Raw genomic sequence first — 25,380 nt, 5'->3', positions numbered from 1 at the left:
CTTAGATATAAATTAGGTTGCTTTGAGAGGGTCTGAATGTTTATAATGAAGGCGGTCATAGTCTCATTTACATCTAGCCTGGATGAATGGAAGGACCCACTTACCTCATAACTTGTTTGTAATTGTGGTTAATTTTGAACCCTATATTTTTGGAAGGGCAATGACAAGTGGGAGCTTATCCAGAGGATTGCAGTATCTTGAAAGACACTGAAGAAGACATTGGGGGATATTAAGCAAAGAGAAAGCATAAAGATCTGGACCAGTGAATTCTTTGATTTGTAGAACTTTCAATAAGGATACTTCTTTAGTGCAGATGAACACTTTCTCTGCAATATAAAATCTTAGGGAGTTAGGACTGAGAGATTATGTGAATTTCTCAGTCTCATACTCAGCATGTGTCAGAGATGGAACGTCACCTCAAGTCTTCCTGGAATTGAGGCTAGCTCTCTTTCATGATGCATGCCATTTTTCTTCCTTTAAAGATTCTAATAAATTTATCACATCAGTATAGCTGTTATCTCCTCCCTGTTCTCCTGTACATGGACTGCTTCTCATTTTGTGTAACTCAATTTCTAATTTGGTATAACTCTATTCCCTAATTCTATCTGCTACTTCCTACTTCCTATTATCCCTTTAATCCTCTACAGAGGCTCTTACACAGATGTTGCTTTAGGGTTGATAGAGGGAGAAGCTTCCTAATGGTCAAAGCTATCCAAGAGTGAAATGGTCAAGTTTGAGAGATCATGGAGATCTTCAAGTAGAATCTGAGACACCATTTGATGGGGTTGTAGAATGGATACTATCCAGGCTAAGAATGGACTAGATGTCCTCTGAGGTCCCCCCTCTTCTGTATTCACTCTCAGATTCTATGAATTATCAGAGGAAAGTAAATGTCTAGAATCCTCTCTCATTTTGAGGTATGATTAAACTCTAGATTTTAAAGAACCAAGTATCAACTTAAAAGAGGATCCATTTCTTCCATTCTCTATAAAGAAATAAAAACCAGTCAAATAACTTAATTGTTAAATATATGTTACATATATTTACAGAATATGTATATATTCCCACAGATAATATGTAATATACAACTACAAATTAAATAATGAAATATTATATATACATAGAAATATACATACATAATTATATAATTTTCCCCTTCTCTTCCTCTCTTATAATTTTGTTCCTAGCAAAATCTCCTGATTTGATAACCCAGTCCTATTGATTTACCTGTGTGTTTCATCTAAAGAATAGCCTCATTAAATAGAAAGTTATCCTCAGATATTGGCCACTGGGAGATGAATTTTGCCAGCATAGCAATTTATACAATTTATACAAGTCCTCAGATAGGTAAGGGATGGAAGTGTTGGGATCTGTGTAAGTAAATCCAAATCAATGAAACTATGAATTCTTGGAAAATTAAAGCTATAATACCTTATACCTTTTAGAAGTAACTATAAAATATGTATAAGGTATTAAAATGACTAATTATGCCCTAATATCAATTCACAAAAATATTCACCATTTCCTACTAATAATTGCTTTTTAGTACAAGCAAATGTTTCTTTACAAGTGATTATCTGCTGAACTAGGAGATTAGGAAATAGAGAATGAAAAGCTGAAGTATTAGGAATTTCTGCTCATTGAAAATCATTTTTAAATGAAGACTCAGCACCTTTGAAATTAAGATATAAGTTACTTGGGGGGAAAAGGATTTGTGCTAAAAAATATCTATTTACAGACATCTTTTCAAAGAGCATATCTGTTCTATAAAAAGATGCTTACTTTGTGGGAATCCCAGAGGTACTTTGTATCTGGATACAACAAAATAAAATGCAAAATTCTGACCCTCATGAAGAGGGAGTCCTTTGAAAGGTGACTATTTGAGGTGTGTGAAGGGAAAAGGAGGAATTACATAGAACTCCAAGAAAAGGAACATAAACCCTCTACTGGCTTTAGGAGAGGCTGATTGCAAAATGGAAAAGCTCCCTAGAGCAGAGTATATGAAAATGGGTTACCCTTTCTAAGATTATATTTAAATTACAGTGCATTTACTCCCATACCTGTGATTTCATTGGTTCCTCCATTGGTGTGCTTAAAACGATCTCCTTCTACACGCACACTGGGACACAACACATCTGAAGAAGGACATAAGCAAAAGACAGAATTACCAACCCAAAGAATACAAAGTCACCATGCTGAGTATATCAATTCATAAATCCATGGCACTGCCCACAAAATACTTTGATTGCTTCTCTTTTGATGATGTGGAGAAAGCACTGGGTTTAGAAAAAAGGAGACAAGTTTGTGTCCTCCTAAGACACTTAATAGCTATATGATCTTAAATAGATGACTAAACCTTTTTCAGCCTCAATTTTCTCATCTGTAAAGTGGAGTAACTAAAGCATCTATCTCATTGTTATAAGTTAAGTAAAACCATGCATATTGACATTCCAGTTATTATTTTACTTACTGTATCATATGTATCTCAACTATATGCTTAAACTAAAACTTAATAGTGCATAGCCAATAAACAACTAGATTTGGAATCAGGGAATCTGGGTTCAAATGACATCTGTTTCTTACTATCCGTTTAACCTAGGGCAATTAAGTAATTTCTTTCTACCTCAGTTTATTCATCTGAAAAAGAAGGTGGTAAAACTAGACCATAATAGCTAATATTAAATAGCCTACCATGTGCTAAGCACTTGATCTCATTTATCATATTTCATCATTAACATCACCATCATTATCATAAACCATCAAAACCAATATATATATATATATGTAGTAGCATTAACACTCTTTTAAGTTATTACATTTTATTTTATTTTATCCCAATTATGTATATGGAGGTTTCCAACATTTTTTCAAATAATATGAAGTCTCAAATTCTCCTCCTCCTTCCCTCTACCTCAAACCCCATTTTCTTTGAGGTGGCAAGCAATCTCATATAGATTTTTTGTGTTTGATAATATAAAACAATTTTCCATATTAATTCCTTTGTGGAAAGAAACTCAAATAGTAAAAGGATATTAAGAAAATGAAAAAAGTTTGCTTTGATTTGGAATCATATTAAGTTCTTCTCTAGAAGTAGATGGCATTTTTAATCACGAGTCTTTGAGAGAATTTCAGATCACTGTATTGCTGAGAATAGCTGTTTTTCATTGTTGTACATTGTAAAGTATTCCATTCACTGTATAAAGTTATCCCAGTTCTGTTTATTTCACCATGCTGCAGTTTGTATAAATCTTTCCAGTATTTTCTGATGTAAAAAAATATCATTATTTAAATTGCAAAGTTTAAATTCCTTTTGAGAAGAATTTTAGGTAAAGAAGATGCTACCTCTCTGAATCCAGAACTGAACTGTTGGAGAAGCCACCATGAAGAAGCCTCCAGACCACAAGTTGCACAAAATTGAACTTTGGGTGTGGTTGATTGAACATTTATTTGTATGTATACTTTTATGCCAAAGGGGACTGCCCCCTAACGGCTTTTTGTCAATGTGTTCAGCAATTATTGGTTTTATTCTTTTTTCTCTTATCCTCACACTATTGTCATCTTTTAAGTTTATTATGTTTTTATGATCCTTTTGGGAAAAAAATAATTTTTCCCAAAATGATCAAAAGGGGAATGTAAAAAATAGACTCGAATACAGGACTACAATCCCCATAAGCCTTTGCTCCACTTCCCCAGAATGCCTTGTAATCTCACCTGGGCCGAGATCGAGAAGGTATTTAAGCTGATTCAAAGGCTTTCGAGGGGCTCTCTCTCTTGGCTCTTTTTGGATTTCCATTTTGGAGCAGGCGTGTCTCTTGCATGATGTGAGGTTATTTTGTCTAGGCCTCTGGCCTAGGCACATGTTTCTTACTTGTTTATTCTTTAATCTTTAACCTTTAATAAACCTCTAAAAAATATAATACTTCTTGCAGAGAGAAACTAATTTCTACCTGCCTCACCTGTCTCAGTCTCCCCAGTCTCCCCTAAATTTTAATCTTTACACTGAGCTCCTCCTGCTTGTCATTTCTTACAACACAAAAGTATTCCATCACAATCAGATTCTATAACTTACTCAGCCATTCCCCAGTTGATGGGTATCCTCTCACTTTCCAAATCTTTGACCCCATAAAAGGATCTGCTTTAAATATTTTGTACATACAGACCCTCTTATTTTCTCTTTGGGATAAAATACCTAGTAATGATATTCTTGCATCAAAAAGTATATACTATTTTAGACGACTTTGAGTATACTCCTTTCTGCCTCTTTTATGTGAGATAATTTACCCCATTCTATTTTCCCCTCCCCTCTGTCTCCCAATGCAGTCTTCTTTCTCATGCCTTAATTTAATTTTTATATCATCCAATCATATTCAACTCACACCTCTCCCTCTGCCTGTGTATACTCCTTCTAACTGTCCTCACAATGACAAAGTTCTTTGGTGTTACAAAAATCATCTCTCCATGTAGGGATACAGTTTAACCTTATTTAATGTCTTTTGATTTCTCTTTCCTGTTTGCCTTTTTATGCTTCCAATTCAGCTTGGATATTCTCATCAGGAAAGTTTGAAAGTCCTCTACTTCACTGAAAACCCATTTTTCCCCCTGAAGGATTATGCTCAGTTTTGCTGGTTAGTGATTCTTGGATTATAAAGAAGCAGGAATTCACCTTCCTGAGTTCAAATCCAGTCTCAGACCCTTACTAGCTGTGTGACTTTGGGCAAGTCACTTAATTCTGTTTGCCTCAGTTTCCTCATATTTAAAATGAGTGGGAAAAGGAAATGGCCAACCTCTGAATGGAGGATGGATGGGCACAGGGAGAGGCTCGAGGCAGGGAGACCAGCCAGCAGCTTACTGAACTAATCCAGTGGTGTAATGATGATGGTGACTATCACTTTGCAGTTTCAAAACAATCTACATGTATTTACTTCCTTTATATCACAATAATTATTGAATGAAGAAACAAGTTCCCATTTTAGAGATGAGGAATCTGAAGTGCAAAGGGAAGGAATGACTTGCCTTCTAGGCAAACGAGTCAGTGGAAGAGATAGGACTAGGGCTGAGGTCTTCTTGCTCCCAGGGCAGTGGTTTTTCCCTTGAACACTATTAGGTCATGTGTATGTAAGTGCGGGTGTGCATGTTAGAGAAGGGGGGAAAGAGGTTATAAATGGAAAAAGTAAAAAAAAAATATATAAGGAAATGATTCATTTCCCAAAAGTTTTTGATGATAACCAGGTTGAGTACAACACAATAAAGGTAAAAAGCGCAGGCAGAAAAAGCAATTGTTACCCCAATAACTTGGCCAGTTACATTACTGGGGACCATGCTTTGTCATCAACATTGAGCTAAGAAAAGAAGAGGCACTTCATTCCTTCTGGATCTCCAGCCAGACTAGATGAACGCCAAGCTCCTTTCTAACTTTTAAATCCATGTTCTATGATCCTTCTAGCCCAATATTCTGCCTTATCATGTCAGTAAATAAACAGTTATTGTCTGTAGGTACCAAGAACTATGCTTGTAGAGGTTTAGACTGGATAATCTCTAAGTTCCCTATCCAATTGTAACATTTTATAATCTTGAGTCATAGGAGATTTGGCTACTTCTGATCTGTTATCCATAAAGATACACTGGAATGAGTATCCTTCTTGGAGTCTCTACTATTCCCTATGTAACTCTGAGAAAGCCATTGAACTTTTTAACTTCAATTTTCTCATCTGCAAAATAATCATCGGAATGTTTATACACTTTATCTCATAGTGGTATTATGAGGAAAACACTTTGAAAAGCATAAATTGCTATACAGCTATGGTGATGAAGAAGAGAAAGAGGAAAAGGAGTTATGCTACCCTTTCAGTTATATTTGACTCTTCAAGACCCTTTTGGGGGTTTTCTTGGCAAAATATTGGAATGGTTTGCCATTCATTTCCTTCTCTGTTTCATTTTACAAGTTAAGAAAAGGAGGAAAACCCATAGCTAGCAAATGTCTGAGATGAGATTTGAACCCAGAAAGATAAGTATTCTTGACTCCAGCCCCTATTTCCACTGTGACACCTAGCTGACAAGTAGTAGTAGAATGAGTAGTAGTGGTAGTATGGAAATTATCTTTGAGGGGCCCTCTCATCATTAATCTGCTTCAAAGCAGTCGCTCATCGCCATCATTGTAACACTTTACATTTACACATTACTTAAAATTTGCAAAGTGCTTTCATCATAACAAACTTATTAATAGGAAGACACAATTATTGTAAGACTACTTCTAGGTCATCCAAGATGGATTGACTATCTAATCTCTTTCCACATTTATTCGGACCTTACCCTGACCTAGATAGTCTTCCCCAAATTGTGACAAAGTAAAAAAGAGGACAGAATTTGGGGTTAGAAGCCATGGCTTTGGGTAGGATCTTTCTTTTTCTTTTTTAAACTTTACCTTCCATCTTGGAATCAATACTCTGTATTGGTTCCAAGGCAGAAGAGTGATAAGGGCTAGGCAATGGGGGTCAAGTGACTTGCCCAGGGTCACACAGCTGGGAAGTGTCCGAGGCAAGATTTGAACCTAGGACCTCCCATCTCTAGGCCTGGCTCTTAATCTACTGAGTCACCCAGCTGCCCCCTGGGTAGGATCATGAGAAAATAACTTAGACTTTTTCAGTTTCTTTCTTCCTCTATAGAATGAGATCCATAAAATCTTTTGGGTCACATGATCTCTAAACTCTTTTGGCTCTAATAATCTATGTTCTAACATTTAATTCAATAAATATTTAAGTGCTTACTATGTGGAATGTACTGTTAGGTCTTGGAAATATAGGGGTAAAAATCAACAAAGTGTGATGGGGCTAGAGGTAGAGTAGAAGAAATACAAAGTAATTGTTCTAAGATAAACTGAGAAGGGAAAAAATATACTCAACTGGGGAAAATTGTGAAAGGCTTCACAAAGGCAACAGTCCCCGACTGACCCTTAAAGAGAATGATTTCAACAGGTATGGATGAAGGGGGGGAGTGCAAATCAGGAGAAGAGAATGAGATCGTTTTAATGAATCTGTGAATGATCATGGCTAAATATATGGGGAAATTCAAGCTGACTGAACTATTTAAACTGATCTATCTAGGGCTCTGGCAGCTGCTATTCTGGTTATTTAGTGGGCCCATCAATTACTCTAACTCAGGATGTTAGCCATAGATAATGGCTTAGGATTCTGTTTCAGTCCAAATTAGTTTACTCAGAAAACTTGATCCTAGATCATTAGCAAAACCAAGTTGGTATCTAGCCAAATGCCTCCAAGGATGGTGGTGCCACTGAGTCACAGATAGACCTTAAATCCAAAGAGGATAGAGTTTCTGAGGGCAAAACTGGAACTAGGGGTGTCTGTTGAACAGAACCCCAAAAGAAGAAGAGATAGTCAAGAATAGAATTCAAGCTCAAGTAGCAATATGAATTAAGGAAAACTTCTGGGTTCCCCACTACAGACACCACTTCTTGAATTAACTTGCAAATTGCTTTCTGCAATCATTCCTAAGTCTCACAGTTCTGAGTAGCAGGAGGTATAATTTAGAATTTGCTTAGATAAGCCCATACAAATAACTCCTGGAATACAGCCCCTGGCCTGACTTCTAGATTGGACTTTACCAGGCTTCCTGGAGGGAGATTGTTGGATAACAGTGGTCTGTGGGAGTTGGCTCATAATGAGAAGAGCAGATTGTTAAATTTTCAGTCTGAGCATTTACATGTCAGAAATTGGCAAACATTATAAATTGGTCTGTGATTTATTGTCTTATTGATGGTCTAGACTTAAGAAAGTGATGAAGAAAATGTTAATAATGCAAATTAACCTTAAAATTCTCTCATACTAGGGGCAGCTGGGTGGCTCAGTGGCTTGAGAGTCAGGCTTAGAGATGGGAGGTCCTAGGTTCAAATTTGGCTTCAGACACTTCCCAGCTGTGTGACCCTGGGCAAGTCACTTAACCCCCATTGCCTAGCCTTTCCACTCTTCTGCCTTGGAGCCAGTACACAGTATTAACTCTAAGACAGAAGGTAAGGGTTTAATAAAAATAAAATTCTCTCTTACCTATAATTTTCCCCTGTAGAGATAGATGTTAAACATTTAGCAGCATATCCCTGATCAACAGCAATAGGTATTATATGGTTTGCTTGTTTCCTAAGGACAGGACTGTGACAAATGGGGAAAAATTTGAGGTGGAGTTTAGCTCAATAAAAGGAAGGTTTCACTGACAACTAGTACTATTTAGTTAAGGATTGGACTACCTTTCCAAGCAGTGAGTTCTCAGCCGCTGGAATACAGGAAGCAAAGCCTAGATGACCATATGTCTGAGATTTAGGATAAGTGATCTCTGATTCTGAAAAGGGATAGATCAGGTGAACTCTGGATATTTTATTGGGTTTTATTTATGAGTGTCAGATTTAAAAAGGGACGTTGATTAAATGGTTTTTATCTGGAGAGATAAGGTTGAGAGGCTAAAGACTCCATCTTTTCATGTCACAAGAAACCACTTCATAAGGTTGAAAGAACTGGGGATGCATTGCCTCAAGGGAGAAATAGAGAATTATTGTACATTCCAATGACCTGCAAGTATATGATGGACTGTCTCAATGAAAATCAGATAGAATATGCTGGACCCAGAGGACAGGACTAAGAGCAAGAGATGTTGGGGAAGAGCATATTGAGGATGGGGTTGCAAAGAGACAGATTCTTAATAAGTGGGACTGTTCAAAAGAGACTTGGAGCTGCTCTAAAAAGATGACCAGTATCGTTTTTCTAGGATGTATCAAATTAAAGCTTAGATGACCACTAGACAAGGGATGTTGTAGAAGATATTTTCAGTCTGGTACATTTCGGATTAGATCCCCTCTCAGCTGCCTCACAGTCTGAGATTCTGGAATTTTATCCCTTGAAACTTTAAAAATCTAGGTTTCTCTTAAACACAGAAACATGGTGAAATCAGAAGCCAAACCCTCCAGTTTAGTGTGTAGGAGAAGGAGCTCAGAGTTAGGAATGAAGCAACTTGATCAGTGGAAAAGGAATAATATTAACTCTCTTGGTAGGAGCAATGGAATGGGCAAAGACCCAGGGAGCAAACACTTTCTAGTGAATAGAGGGTATCTTCTATTCTGTGAATTTTAGGTTAGACTACTAGAGCTCTGGAAGTGATTTGGGATTTCAATCATTTAGGTGCTTTGTGGGGTTTTTATGTTTCTATAATGACATCTTTCTCCATCTGGAAAGTTTCTCCATGAAAATTCCTAATAAGGACTTCAGCTTGTAACTATTCCTCTTTGGAAGTCAACATGCTGGAGGTAGAAAGTACACTCAATCTCAATACAGAAGACCTGAGTAAAAGAGCCCACTACTTCATGGTGCTTAGCTGAGCAATTGTGGGCAAAGTATTTCAACTCTCTGATCCTTTGGTGTCCTTAACTGTAATGCAGGAATAATAATACTATATATATATATATATATATATATACACACATACACACACCAGAGAGAGAGAGAGAGAGAGAGAGAGAGAGAGAGAGAGAGAGAGAGAGAGAGAGAGAGAGAGAGAGAGAGAGAGAGGAGAGAGAGAGAGAGAGAGAGAGAGAGAGAGAGAGAGAGAGAGAGAGGGAGGGGGGAGAGAGAGAGGACTTTCATGAGCAAGGCACATGAACCTTCTAGTAAAGTAAGAATTTAAACATTTGTAACATTCTTAATTAGGTTTGAGGAGCAGAGGGTAAAGGTAAATTACTCACACATCTTGGATCCAGATTTCTCATTTGTAAAATAAGGAGGATGGATAACATGACCTCAGAGGCTCCTGTACATTCTAATAGTGAGTTAGAAGTTAGAACCCTGGCATTCTATGTTATCTATTCTTAAACTTAGGAAGACAAGTTCAAATCTGACCTTAGATACTTAACTGTGTGACCCTGAACAAGTCATTTAATCAGCTTCTACTCCAGTTTCCTCATCTGTAAAGTGAAGATGCTCTTAGCACCTCTCACCCAGGATTGTTGTGAGATTAAAGGAGATAATGTTTGTAAAGTGCTTTGAAAATCTTAAAGAACTCTATAAATTCCAGTTATTATTGTTATTAATTATTTTTATTAATAATATAAATTTTTCTACATATGGAGCTGAAATTGTTCTTTCTGTTACCACTTTGTTTCTTCAATAATCTACTTGCTATCTTTGTTACTTATCACCAGTAGGACTTTATACAAGTCACCAACATCTCTGGACCTCAGTTTCATAACCTCTAAAATAAATTGGTTAGACAAGCCTATACTTTATGGTCCTTTCAGTCCTGAATCTATGATCCAACTTCTTTTCTTCTTTTTGAAATGCAAGGCATTTCTCTATTGTTTGCCAATTCAGTTGAATTCGGCAAATATTAACTAAGATTGTACTGGATAACGAGTAAGACTGGACTTAAAAAGTCATTAGTCCAACTTTATAACACAGGCAAAAATCTCCTCTCCCAAATCCCTCACTCTGTGGCCAGTCTAACTCTTCTTGAATACTACTAGAGAACTCTCTGACCTCAAAAAAGGAGTCTTTCCCATCCAGATACAACACTATCAGCTCCTGTGATTCAAGGACTTCTCACAAGCCAAGAGAGTGTGAAAAGCCTTAGGACCAATGCTCATCAGCCTAGATTACTACCTCCACTATCTGTGCTAATTCTCTGCATTTCCCCACCTGGAACTTTGGCTGTGAAGGCCCTACACTGACTTTGAAGGCTCCCTCTAGCCAGTTTAGCCACTCTCCCGCACAAGGCTCACCTCACAGAAGGTCCCTTCCAAGTATTCTATGCTTTAATTAAATTGGACTAAGTCGCATTCCTCAGACAGGTATTGTCCTTTCCTACCTCTGAGACTTTACGTATAGATAATACTGTTCCTAGAACACTCATTCTGCAATGACAGAAAAACTCATTTTTCCTTGTTCCTGGGGCATGCAAATGATGGGATGCACCATGGGAAAAGTGCATGACTTAGGTTCAGCCAACCTAGACTCTTCTGATTCTAGAACTGGCATTACCTGAGCTTTATAGCTTTGGGGAAGTCATTTCCTTTCTTTCCTTACCTTTCTGATAAAATATTTTTGAATGAACTGCTCTCTGAAATAACTTCTAATTCCAATACTCTAAGAGCTTTTTGTAAGTTATCTTCAAGCTTATGCACTCTGTGATTCTTTGCTCTAATGTTCTATGTATTTAAGGTCTCTTTCAGCTCTAACATTCTGTGCTTCATATTTTAATATCTTATTTTCTAAAACAGGAGTTTCAAAAACTCATGTTTGTATGTCACTGATTCTTTTTTTTTTGCAGTCTAGGGAAGCCCATGGTCCCCTTCTCAGAATAAGATTTTTAAATGAGCTAAGTAAAATGAACAGTATTACAAAAGAAATGAATTTTATTCAGATGGTTATAAAAATATTTTACAAGGAAAAGATCATAGACCCCAGGATAAAAACCCTTCTGAGGTCTCTCCTTCCTCAAACATTCTGTCATTTGAAGCCATCCTTCTTAGGCTGTAAGTGCTGAGTGACTGACCAACAATCACACATTAGGGTTGTCAAATAATAAATTTTGCCTTCAAGGTGAAACGTCCAGCTCCCTGTATCCCAGAGGGAAAAGTTCTGCTCTGGACAGGGAGGGGCTCTCACTCAGGCAAGTGGCAGACAGGCGGCTGTTGGAGCTATTTCCAGAGGTGAAATTAGACAGCAGCTGGGACTCTCATTTAGCCACGAAGCTTCTTGGAGACTTTAGGGGAGTGTGACCATGGGGCTGGGGCAATGAGAGGCTTACTCACGGCTGGGTTTTTAATAAGTATGGCACTTCAGACACATGTGGTGTGGTGAGGCAGACAGGCACCAAAGCTTTGTGTGAAACCAGCGGCATTCTTTGGAAAGAGTCAGCTGCCACCCAGAGAGCTATTAGGGGCCAGAAAACTGCCCTGGCTTGATCCTTCTATTAGCTTCTAAACTCCCTCACTAGAAAATTAGCATCCATGAACAGGCTCAAGATAAATATCTATGTACATCTCCAAGGCTTAGCCAAATCCTATATACATTTCTACTGAATATCTATCTCAAGTATGTCCTTTGCCTCCAAGTCTTCCCAGCTGACCTCCACCCAAGTGGCTTTGACCTATCAGTTTCTGACCTGAGTTAGCTCATACCTCCTAAGCTTGGTTCCCTACCTCCCATTCCCAAGGATGCGCCATATTGGTGTCACACTCAGTGAGGATGCTCTATTGACTGGAGCTTTCTTGAAGTTCAGAACTCCATCAGTATCTTATTTAAACAACAGAAATTAGGGGGCAGCTGAGTGGTTCAGTGGATTGAGAGCCAGGCACAGAGATGGGAGGTTCTGGGTTCAAATCTGGCCTCGGATACTTCCTATCTATATGACCCTGGGCAAGTAACTTAACCCCCATTGCCTAGCCCTTACCACTCTTCTGCCTTAGAACCAATACCCAGTATTGATTCTAAGGTGGAAGATAAGGATTTTAAAAAATAAAATAAAATAAACAACAGAAATTAGGGGAGTGAACCATAATCTTCAGTTCCATTTTTAACTCTCAAAATTTCATATGGTGTTTTGGTTTAGAAGCTAATTCTAATTCATTTATTTATACTTAATGTGTACTCATGTAAATTTAATATACTCCCCAGCACAGTACTCTGCATACAGCAGATATGTAAAAAGCACTTATTGTAGGTATTGATGTTTAGTGTTTAATGTATGTTTATATTCTTATCTCCCCATCTGGATTCCAAGTGCCATGAGGGCAATGATCTAGACTCTACTCCTACCCTTCCAAAAAAAAGAAAAAGAAAAAGGAGTCCCAAGTACCAGCAATGTGACTAAGACATAAATAATTGCTTAATAAATATTCAATGTTTGTTCTATTTTACATAAAATAATCAGAAACTGGCAATCAAGAAAGGATTTCATTTAAGTGCTAGTAGGCTATTATGCCACTTTGCTCAGCATTAATCCTGGAAGAACACTTAAAGGATCTCTTCATTTATTTATTTGTTCATTCATTCATTTGTATCTATTATTAAGTGGAAGATCTTTGATAAATTGAAGTGAGTCAACAGAAGGACAATAAGGACGGGAAAGGGCCTTGAAAAGACTTAGATGGGGGAGTGGTGGGACAGCTCTTGATTATTGTCTTCAAATAACTTTAGGGCTTTTATCTGGAAAAGGAACCAATATTTTTTCTTGGCCCTAACAAGAACTAACCAGTCTCTAGGTGCAAAAAATGGAGATTGCCAAGAGCCATATTTGTACTTAATGTCATGGGAAAAAAGAAAATACCCAGCTTCCTAACAATTAGAGCTGCCCCAAAGTAGAAATGAAAGGATGGTGGGTCCTCTTCACTGAAAGTCTTCAGATTAAAATTGATGACCAGTTTTCCATAAAGTCAAAAAAGATTCTTAAAATATAGCTGGACAAGATCATCTCTGAGAAACCTTCCAATTCCAAGATTTGTTGATCCTGGAAATAGGGAAAACAGAATCAAAGAAGCACAAAAACTCTCAGTAATGTTGTGTGGGTTCTTATGAAGGTCTCTAACTCCCTTTTGGAAGTATGAGAGTTCCTTCTTAAGTCATCTTAGGCCAACTTAACAGTTTTTAGGCAGCTAGGTGGGCCCAGAGTCAGAAAGACCTGAGTTCAAATCCAGCCTCAGATACTTACTATCTGTGTGATCCAGAGTGAGTCACTAAACCTCTGTGTGCTCAAGTTTCCTCAAGTATAAAAAATGTAAATAATAACAGCATCTACTTCATAGGGTTGTTGTGAAGATTAAATAAGGATTAAATCATCTGTAAAGTGAAGTGTTCCATGGGATAGAGTGCTGGGTCTAGAATCAGGAAGATCAGAGTTCAAATCCTGACTCAGACACTTACTAGCTGTAGGACCCTGGGTGAGTCACTTAACACTATATGCCTCAGTTTCTTCACCTTTCAAATGAGCTAGAGAAGGAACTAGCAAACCACTCCAGTATCTCTGCCATGAAAAATTGCAAAGTTTTGGACAAAAAAGAGTTGGACAGGAATGACAAAGTTCTTAGAACAGTTCCTAGAACATAGAATGTGCTATATAAATGCTTATTCCCTTCTCCACACCTTCCCTAAAATTTCCACTCATTGGTCTTGGGCCTCCCATCTGGGGCCAAGCATAGGTTATCGAATTTCTATTCTCAATAAAATCAAATAATGAGTATTTGAAGGTAGTCATCATATAACTCATCTTCTCTTCTCCTGGCTAAAAATCCCCAATTCCTTCAACCCATCTTCTTATAAAAGTCCCCAATCATTTTACCCTCCTTCTGTCATATTGATTTGTCAGTGAGTTTTCTGACCTGCAGCAATCAGGAATGCCTGCTTGTTTCAGTGTAGTCTGACCAGCACAAAGGACAGCGAGAGTATTACTTTCCTGGCTCCAGAGGCTGATTATTTCCATTCACGCAACCTACAACTGAATCAGCTCTTTGGCCTAAACGTCACACTGCTGACTCATATTGATCTAGCAGTCAATACAACCTTGCTCTGGACAAAGATGTAAAGGACTTGGCTTCTATTCTTGAGTGCTTCCAGATCTATTTGGGGAAATGACATTCATGTGAAAAAAACATAACTACGTCATTACTTTCACAATACTCCCAAATTCCCATTTCCTCTTCGAGCTCTATGAAATAGGTAAGGCATTTATTGTTCCCAATACTCTTCTTTTCCATCAGACCTATTTTACAGATGATGAGACAGAAGCCTTAAGTTGGCCAACATCACACAGTTAATTATAGAGTTGAGACTCTTGACTTTTAAACTAAAGATCAGGGATATTTCAACTTTGTGTCTTCAATGAGATCTAAATCATAATAATGGGCAACAGGAGTTCTTAGGCATTTTTATATCATAAACCCTTTTGACAGTCTGGGAAGGCTACTGGACCCTTCTAAGAAAGAGATAAAACAAAAATGATACAATTACAAGTATACGTCCATCTCCAAAGAATGAACTGATAAAAAGAAAGAAGCAAGAAGACATAGTATTCCATGCAGAAAAAAGAACTGTGGGAGTAGAAACACAGAAGAAAAAACCTGCTAGATCACATGGATTGATGGTAATATAATTGGGGATGTAGACTCTAAACAATCACCCTAGTGCAAATATCAATAATACGGAAATAGGTCTTAATCAATGACACATGTAAAACCCAGTGGAATTGCGCTTTGGCTTATGGAAGGGTGGTGGGAGGAGAGGAGGGAAAGAACAAAAATCATGTAGCCATGGAAAATTTTTCTTAATTAATCAATAAAATTTAATTTTAAAAAATGCAAAAAGTAAATAAATAGAATTAGATTCTCTTTAACAAAGGAACAGTATTTGATAGACAGCTAGATAGACAGACAGACAGATATAAAAATACATAGATTCATAGATGATAGAGATAGATCCATAGAAACAAAGATAGATAAATTGAGAGAGAGAGAGAGAGAGAGAGAGAGAGAGAGAGAGAGAGAGAGAGAGAGAGAGAGAGAGAGAGAGAGAGAGAGAGGGAGAGACATGGATCTTTTTGTCCAATGATACCTTCTCTATGTGGGAGAGAGCAAAAAAATAAATAACTTTAAATAAAAAAATAGTTATTTTTTATGTTCAAGGACTTTATTCTAAGATTCTTGACCTATATAATGAGCACTTAAAATTTTATTTTGAATGATAATAAAATTACATATTTGTATGATGACATTTTAAGGTCCACTCATTGTGTTATTTCTCATAATTAGAAGGAATTTGTAGCTATAGAATCCAATGAGCTCCTGAACAAGAATTTTTTCTACAACATCCTCCCACAGTCTAAAGCTACACATTCATGACATAATTGTAATAAAAAAGGCTTTTTTTCCCCTTAAACTGAACTGAAACCTGTTAATCTGCAGAAATTCTACCTATTGTTTTTATTTCTGGCCTCAGGTATCAAGCAAAAGAATTCTAAATCTTCTTTCAATTAATCAAATGGAATGGTATTTAGTCTCATTGCTATACTGGTCAGATTTCTCTGTAAATACTGAAGTTTTCCAAGGCACTTCCTAAAACTTGGCATTTGGAATAAAATAGAAATCTCCAGATATGGTCTGTTGAGGGCCAAGTATAATGTAATAATTACCTCCCTTTATTTAAGCATTATCTCTCTAAATTTGACTTAAAATCACATTAGATTTCTGATGTGGAGTGCCATTTTTTTCTCCTAAAACCTTTAACTTAGTCTTAGAATAAATATTAAATATTGGAGAGTAGAAAGGGCTAGACAATTGGGGTTAAGTGACTTGTCTAAGGTCACCCAGCTAGGAAGTATCTGAGGTCAAATTTGAACCCAGGACCTCCTATCTTTAAGCCTGTTGCTCTATCAATTGAGCTACTCAGCTTCCCCAGCATGTCATAATGAAAACTTATATTTTTCTTCAAGTGAACTGAAATGCCACATCCATTCATAGGACTCCAACCAGTGCTATATAACCTTCCCTCTTTGATAATCTCCGAATTATCCTGTCTTTACTTTATTTGTATGCTCTCTCTTCCATTGGATAGTGACCTCCTTGAGAGCTACAATTATCTTTTGCTTTTCTCTAATTTAAATTTAAATTCTTTAAATTTCTTTAAAATTAAAGAAAATCTTTAAAAGGATCACTGATTTTTTTTTCAGTGATCTGATGGATTGAAGGACCCAAACAAATGCTTGCTCACTTGACTTTTTCATTTTTTCTTTTATATCTTCTGACTCCTACTTGAGTTTTCTTTATACATAACAGCCTGAAAGAAAAAAATATTAAAGGAAAACTTGCATTTCAAGAAGCATAAACAGAATAGGGGTGGGTCTAATAATAGGAAGCTATCTGAAGGTGAATTTTGAATTTGATCCTGTTCTATTTCCTGCCTAAAAGAATCACTAGGGAAATTATTAATTTACAAATTACCAGAGGCCAAAAGTTGTGTCTTTCTCATTTCATCCTTTCCTATCTCATCTTGGTATAAGAATATAGCACAATAAGTATCTTCACTATCATTGTCAAATATTTAATGAGAATCTTCTACATGGAAAGCCCTAAACCCATTTCTGAGAAGATAAAGAAGCAGTTAAGGCAATATTTTTTGCTCTAAAAGAACTTTTGGTGTAGTTAAAAGAAAATAGGGAAAAGCATCAGACCACAATTTCATTGTTGTATAGAGTTCCTAAGTATCCACTGATACATGTCAGATGCTTCTCTTCAACAGTCTAAGGAGAGATGCTTAGAGCAATGAGATGTTAAATGGTTTATCCAGGGCCATACAGCCAAACTGTATCAAAAGAATTATGGATTAGGGGATAAAAAGCTAGTCTCATAGCCAGGAAAACCTGGTCTTGTGTCTTATAATTTTAAAAGATAATAGTGACCCCAAATAACAAACTCATGATTATGTAGCATGTGATAGTTACAAGAGATTGACTCATGATATCTCTGTCAGGTAATATAAGAATAGATGTCCCCATTGTCTGCTGGCTTTACATACAGTGTTTCTATCAATAGACCAGACTGTCTCTTGAGCATATGAAAAAAAAACAAAACCAAACCCTTAAAATATGAGGAATTCCAAATGTCCAGTTCTGATTGCCACATTTTGGAAAGATGACTAATGAGAAGAAGCACATGCAGAGGGGGGAGAGGGTAATCAGAATGGTGAAGGGCTAGGAACCGAGCTTTATAAAGGTCCTTAAAGAACTGGTGAAATTTAGGTTGGGAAAGAAGAAATAGGACTGGTCTTCAACTAGCCAAAGGTGTATTTTGTAATAAAAGTAGATTTCATCAGTGTATACCTTAAGGATATATACATATATAAAAAACAACTATAGCCAGTGAACAGAAGTTGTATATTTTGATTTTGTCATAACCAAGTGACACTTGTGTGTATATATACAAAAGATTAGATAATCTCTGTCCTAAAGGATGAGATCAAAGGTCTCCTGAGGTTCCTGGGGAGATTTTTTTTAAAAGAATGGAAGAAGTATATAAGGAACAAAAATAAGAAAAATAAGAAGATGGATAAGAGATTTCTATGCAAATCAGGAGTCTGAAAGGTGAAGGAATGTGAGAAAGAGAAAGGAAGAAGATAGACCTCAACATAAGGATAATGGCAGCTAGGTGGCTCAGTACCAAGACCAGAGTCAGGAAGAACCCTCTTCCTAAGTTCAAATCTAACCTGGGACACTTAGTAATTATGTGACCCTAGATAAGTCACTTAACTCTGTCTGCCTCAGTTCCTCATCTGTAAAGTGAGTTGGAGAAAGAAATGGCAAACCACTCCAATATCTTTGCCAAGAAAACTCCAAATGGGGTCATGAAGATTTGGACATGAATGAAACAAATGAACAACAAAAAGGCTAAGATTCCATGAGTGCAGTCACTCTATGAATTGATGACTTCCATGGTTAATTGCAATAATGCTCCAACTAGATGATTCCAAGATCTAACAATGCATTGATTCTAGATCCTAGAAAAGGAAGAGATCAATCAGGACACTCCAATTGCCTTTTAAGTTAAACCGTTCTCTAAATCAGCAGCACTCAACTCCTTTTTCAAGAAATCACATTGGACACTGGAGAGCCACATCACCTCCATATTGAAAGGAGAGTTGATGGAAAATAAATCAGACCTAATACTAACCCTGCTAGAGGTTACTAAGCGCATCAAATATATCAGTATGGTGTTTGAGAGGCAAAGAAGATTTGTGGTCTGAACATAATCATTCCAGCAGGAAAAACTGTCTGTCTGCCTGCTGTGGCCTCTTGCCATGCAGAACATGCTGTTGATAAACATTGGCCCTGGCTGGTGCCCATTATTTATACTAGAATGTGCCTGAAATGGTCACAGAACAAGGAAAACAACAAGCAGTCCATCAATCTTGCTTACATAAAATACCCCAGTGTGACTAGGAGATGCAACAATTTATATGTGATGTCTTAATGCTTGTATTTTAATAATGATTTTGACAAGTCAGAGCTTTCGGACAAGTTTTGCAGGAAGACACCGTGTCAACATAAATGATCCTTTGGGTTCTCATTTTCTCATACCAGAGAACAAATACCTTTCATCATGAGTCAAAGAAACATGAAAGCTGTAATTCAAATTAAAAAATTCCCATCTTTGAAGGTCATCATTTGCCACCCCCACAAAAATGTGAAGACTAGGGTATAATAAAAAAAAAAAAACAGTGAATCTTAGACTTACACTGACTAAGCTGTTATCCTCATAAAATAACTATTTTTACCTTAAAAAAAGAAAAAGAAAAGAACCTCTGTGAGCCTCAGTTTCCCCATATATAAAATGAATATAATGCTATTATAGTTCCTGCCTCACAGAGCTATTGTGAGATTGAGATAATCTACACAAAAGCACTTTGCAGACCTTAAAGCACTATTAAGGCTGATTTTTTTAAAGCCTTAATTTACTAAAGCTTTTGGGCTACTTTATAATTTTTGAAAGCCCTAGCTTATGTCTTAGTATCAATTCTAAGAAAGAAGAGTGGCAAGAGTTGGGCTACTGGGATGAAGCGACTTGCCCAGTCACACAACTAGGAAGTATCTAAGGCCAGATTTGAAACCCTGTCCTCAAAATTCCAGGGCTCTCTATCCACTGTGCTACCCAGCTGTTCCTCCCTTTATAAATCTTCATTATAAATTTGTAGTAGTAGAAGACCTGGATTTTGTTTTATTTTGTCTGGGCAACTAGGTGGCACAGTGGATAGAGAGCTGGGTCTGGAGTCAGGAAGAGCTGAGTTCAAATCCAGTTTCAGATACCAGATGTGTGATCCTATGTAAGTCACTTGACCTCTTTCCCTCAGTCTCCTCAACTATAAAATGAGGATAATAATAGCACGGACCTTGCAGGGTTGTGACAATTAAGTGAAATTATAATTATAAAACACTTAGCACAATGACTATAAATGTTGATATTATTAGTATCATTATTATTTTTTCCTTCCACTTACTATTTGGTGAGATTTGAGCAAGCAACTTCCTGTTTCTGACCATCATTTTCCTCCTTTTCAATGTGGAGTTGGAGTAATGGATTTATGAGGCTCCTCTGTATTCTTTTATATTTTATATTCTAAGCTCCCCACCAGCTAGAATATTCTAATATATCCATGATGTGTGCTTCTGTCACTATCATGTAACACCTATGTATACACAGTTCAAGGCAATATGTGCAGAAAATCAAATAACTTATAGAAACATTAAATGCTTGAGAAGTTCAGAGGATGGCGAGATAGATCACTGTGAAATGTCAGGATTCACAGAGGAGGGAGAACTTGACTTTGAAAGCTAACTAGGATTTGAAAGAGGGGAAGGAAGAAGAAGAAGAAGGAATTCAAGTCAGGGAGAAGAACTGGAGAAAGGAAAATGCTCCTGAGACTCTGGGTCCAGTCTGATTAGAGTGGGTGTCTGTTAAGGAGGTCTAAAGTATGCCTGGTTAAATTTCATATCTTTCCCTTCTGTCTGCTCTTGACCAAAATTTCCTATTAGGAAAATTTTAAATAGAGCATTTCCAGGCACTAGGAGAAGGGGAACTCAATCAAACAATACACTTGTATTAAGCTCCTACTATATGGCAGACACATAAACAGTGGGGAAACACACAAAAAAGACAAAAGATAGTACCTGCCCACAAGGAGCTCGCAATCTAACAGAATAAAACATGCAAACAAATACATACAAAGCAAGCTATAGACAGAATACAAAAGCATCTAATTCAGAGAAGAAAGGCACTAAAATGAAGAGAGTTTGGGCAAGGCTTCTTGTAGAAGGTGGAATTTTATTTGGGGCTTAAGAGAAGGTAGGAAGGTAAGTAGTCAGAGCAGATAGGACCTTAAGGTTACAAAGCACAAGCACTTTCTTAAATATTATGGAAAGTGATGCCCAACACAAGCACTTTCTTAAATATTATGGAAAGTGATGCCCAACACAAGCACTTTCTTAAATATTATGGAAAGTGATGCCCAACACAAGCACTTTCTTAAATATTATGGAAAGTGATGCCCAACACAAGCACTTTCTTAAATATTATGGAAAGTGATGCCCAACCTGGGAAGTAAGTAGTAAAAAGTAAGTTTATTTAGCAAGTGAAAAAACTGAGGTCTAGCAGCTTAAGCAACTCTCTAAAATTCATACATATAAATAAGCACTGAACCTGAGAACTCAAATTCAAGGCATCCTAATTCCATAACCTCACTGCCCAGTGCTTGTCTTCCTTTGGCTCACAGCATGGAAGTCCATTCCAGAAGCCCAGGATGACTACCAGGCAATAAAATAACCCTCCTCCTGTCTACTATTCCTGGGTCAAGATTACATAAAGATCCATGAGTGTCATAGTGTAATAGAGTTGAAAATAAACACAGGAATTTTCAGCAGAGGGGCAGGAGGGGGAAGAGGTCTCCCAATAAATGGCATGTTTGTTTACCATAGACAGTTACCATTTTAGCCTTCTTTCACAGTTTCACTATGAAGCAGTGTGCTGTAGTAGAAATGGTACCAATGTCAGACTTAGAAAAAAAGGGTTTAAATTTCCATTCTGATGCTTACTAGCTCCTTGGCCATGGAAAAAACTATTTACCTTCTTTGAGGTTATTTTCTTTCAGTAAAATGCGGATAATAATTGTACTATCAATCCCACCAAATTATAATAGGGAAATCATTTTGTAAAACTTAAAGTACTCTATATAACTGTGAGATGTTATTATGTAGTCCAACTTCATTTTACTGATGGGGAAACTGAGACCCAGATAAGAGAATGATTTGCCCAAGTTTACATGTGTTGCTTAATTTTATTCAAGCCACTTAAATTCTGTTGCTTTTGATCCAGCCATTCTTAAGGACAATTTGAAATTATACCCACAGGACTTTAAAAGAATGCATACCTTTTGGTTCAGTAATAACACTACTAAGTCTATATACCAAAGAGATTAAAAAATTGGAAAGGACCTCTTTGTACAAAAATATTTATAGCTGTGCTTTTTGTGGTAGCAAAAAAAATTGGAAACTATAGGGATGTTGCTCAATTGCGGAATGGCTAAACAAATTGTGGTATATGATAGTGATGGAATACTATTGTGCTATAAGGAATGATGAACAGAATGATTTCAGAAAAAGCCAGAAAGATCCAAGTAAACTGATGCAGAGTGAAATAAGCAGAACCAGAAGAACATTATACATAGTAACTCAAATATTATGAACCGACTAAATGTGATAGACTTTGCTATTAATAGCAATGCAATGATCCGTGGGACACTTCTGAGGGACTGAATGCTATCCACCTCTAGGGAAAGAACTGTTGAAGTAGAAATGTAGAAACATGATTTATCACTTGTTTATATGGGTATTTGATTGCTGTTTTAGTTTTATAAGTTTGAATAATATGGAAATATGTTTTGGGTGATAATACATGTATAACCTCCCCCTTGAAAAAAAGATAATATATTCTGTTCTTAGATTTTTTATCTATTTAAGAAGAGGCGTCTTATGTCTCACCCCTACATATTCCACCATCCCAAAACACTGGCCTCTTTGCTATTTCTCACTTAAGAAAATATACCTCTAATTCTGGGCATTTTTGTGGCCTGTCCTTGATTCTGGCATTGCCTTCTTCTCATTTCCTTTTCCTGATTTCCCTTGCTTCCTCCAAGTTCCAGAAAAAAATCTAATTTTCTACAAAAGGACTTTCCCAATTCCTCTTAATGCTGGTAACCTCTCTCTAGAGGCAGCTAGGTGGTGCAGTGGATAAGAGTGTTGAATGTGGAGTCAGAAAGACTGGAGTTCAAATTCAGCCTCAGAAATTTTCTAGCTATAGGACTCTGGATAAGTCACTAAAATTCTGCCCCCTCAGTTTCTTCAACTATAAAATGGAGATAACAATATTACCTACCTCCCAAGGTTATTGTGAGGATCAAATGATATAATATTCATAAAGGGTCAGTGTCTGGCACATGACAAGAAAAGGCTTCTAGCAAAAGATGTGATCTGAGCTGAATCTTGAGGAGGAGGAGGAAGAACATTCCAGCTTTGAGAGAGCCAATTAAGGCATAGGAAAGAACGTTGTCTGTGAAGATGAATAAGGAAGCACTAAATAAGTGATTTTTCCTTCTTCCTCTATGATGATCTGTAATGAATCCTATATATATATAGCTAATATGTACACACATGTTTACATATAGTCTCTCCCATTATCTTTGATATCCCCAGCACATAGTAGGTACTAAATAAATATGTGTTGATAGATTTTCTTTTGTGTCACATTAATGCACATTTCACATCTCCCTCTCCCATTAATTTATGTTTCTTCAGGGAGGGAACTATGTTGTCTTTCATCTTTGTATCTCCATCACTTCATATAATGCTTTGCCCATTCATAATATGTAATAGGCATCTATTGTGTACAAGCCCATAATTGTGTAAATTAGGAAACTGAAACTTGCCCAGGATCACACATCTGTGTAGTCTCTGAGGAGGAATGGGAACCCAGCTCTTCCTTTTCTCACCCAATGCTCTATCCACTGTACCACCCAGCTACTAGGCAAGTGAATATAGATGTCACAAGAATCATGGCAATATCCTACTGCTATCTATCTCCTCAGTTTCAGAAAGTCTGTAGGCCAGCATTCCTGGGCAAACCTCTGGAGTTTTCTGATCAGAGCTAGCCCCATAGAAATTGTAATTTCAATATAGTCCTTTGCCTAGGAAGTATCTCCCAAAGCTCCTTAACTCATTTCCTTTTAGCCTGAGGCCACCTCTACAATTCAGGGAGAAAACATAAAATTGTATTTAAATATTTAAGAGCCAATAGAGAGGAAGAAAACAAAAACATTCAGATAATATTAACAGCAACAAGAATAGCTTATTATATCAAGAGGCAGCAGTGATACTAAGGCAAAAATCTCTCTGAGAGTCAACATGGGAGGCAAGTCTTTCACTTTGCAACTCAGTTTCCTCATCTATAAAGGATCTTTGTTTCTTCCAGACCTAAATTTTATGAATTGGACAATATCTCTTTTAGTATCTGTTCCCCCTTGTACATCAGTCAATCAACAAATGTAGTTTAGGTAGATTATTCTAAAGGATAAAAAGAAACAGGGTAAACAATGGGTGAATAACCATGTACATATTTCTTATCTATAGTGCAAGTGGAAGAGAATCTCAAGGACAAGGCTCAAGAAATTAGAGATGGATGCAGATGACAGGGAAAAGCCTCCAACAAAAGATTTGCTTTGAGCTGAATCCTGAGGAGGAGGAAGAACATTCCAAATATGAGGAACAGTCAATGTAAAGGAAGAGGAAGTAATGTTGTTTGTGAAGAATAAAGAGGCCACTATCTTTGGAGGAGAGGAAAGAATAAGAAGACTCAAAAGATAGGAATGGGTCAGGTTGTGAAGGGCTCTAGATGCCAAACAGAAAGCTCTATATTTCATTCTGGGGGTAACAGAGAACCTCAGTAAGGACCAAATGTGTATTTAAATATGCATGTAAATTTGGGGGATGTGAATCTTAAAACTACTCAGACTCTACTTCAAAAGATTTGATTAAGCTATTCCCCATTTTTAATAATGGAGGTACTTGGTCAAGAATGTATTGAGAACTTTTAAAATTACTCCACCCTGCTCAGACAGTGCCTTAGGGGCAGATAAAGTTGTAAACTCCTGATTGAACAATGAAAGTCCCTAACTCATAGTTATAGTGAAGTTAGAACCTTAAGCTTGGTCTATTTTTAGATCTAATACAAAAAAAGCTGCTAAGTACCTATAAAGGTTAAATTAATCACTAAAAGGTCAAGCTTACAAAAGGCAAGCTTAACAAAAGAGGTGTGAAGTTTTAGTCTACCCAGAGAAGGTGAGAACAAAAGAAGATGTGAATTAAGAATGGGCAGTCCTGGGAAAAAGTGTCTACTATGATTGGTAGATGTGAAAATTTAGGGGAGGTGACATAAGAGAAAAAATCTCTTTAAAAAGAGGTCAATTGAATTCAGTTGAAACTCTGAACTCAGTTAAGGATTTCAGGAGTTCAGTGGAGGACTGGAGCTTTCTTGAGATGATCTTGTGGTGAGTGATAAAGACTGACTCGCTCTCCCTTAGGCTCAGGCGTAGGCCATTTGGCCTAGGCCCTTTCTACTATTTTCTCTTTCTCTCTCTCTCTCTCTCCTTCCCTCAATTCCTTCATTTATATTAATTAAAAATCTCCATAAAACCCAGCTGACTTGCATATTTTCATATTTGGGAATTTTCCCATGGCGACCACTTAATTTTAGATTTTAAATCAAGACACTAAAATTTATCTTTACAGTTTGGCCTAAAC

General features: G+C 37.0%; 1 protein-coding gene across 1 annotated transcript in view; it reads right to left on the bottom strand.

Moving 5' to 3' along the window:
* The window catches only part of COL22A1 (collagen type XXII alpha 1 chain), a 564,322-nt gene that overhangs the window by 442,610 nt on the left and 96,332 nt on the right, over positions 1-25,380 (bottom strand). Inside the window, exon 4 of the mRNA XM_056823025.1 lies at positions 2,061-2,135. Coding sequence (XP_056679003.1) covers positions 2,061-2,135 — 75 coding nt within the window. The remainder of the gene's footprint in view (positions 1-2,060; positions 2,136-25,380) is intronic.

Source organism: Monodelphis domestica, chromosome 3 (assembly GCF_027887165.1).
Source record: "Monodelphis domestica isolate mMonDom1 chromosome 3, mMonDom1.pri, whole genome shotgun sequence".
Lineage (NCBI taxonomy): Eukaryota > Metazoa > Chordata > Mammalia > Didelphimorphia > Didelphidae > Monodelphis > Monodelphis domestica.
This window is presented reverse-complemented; position numbering and strand designations above follow the sequence as displayed.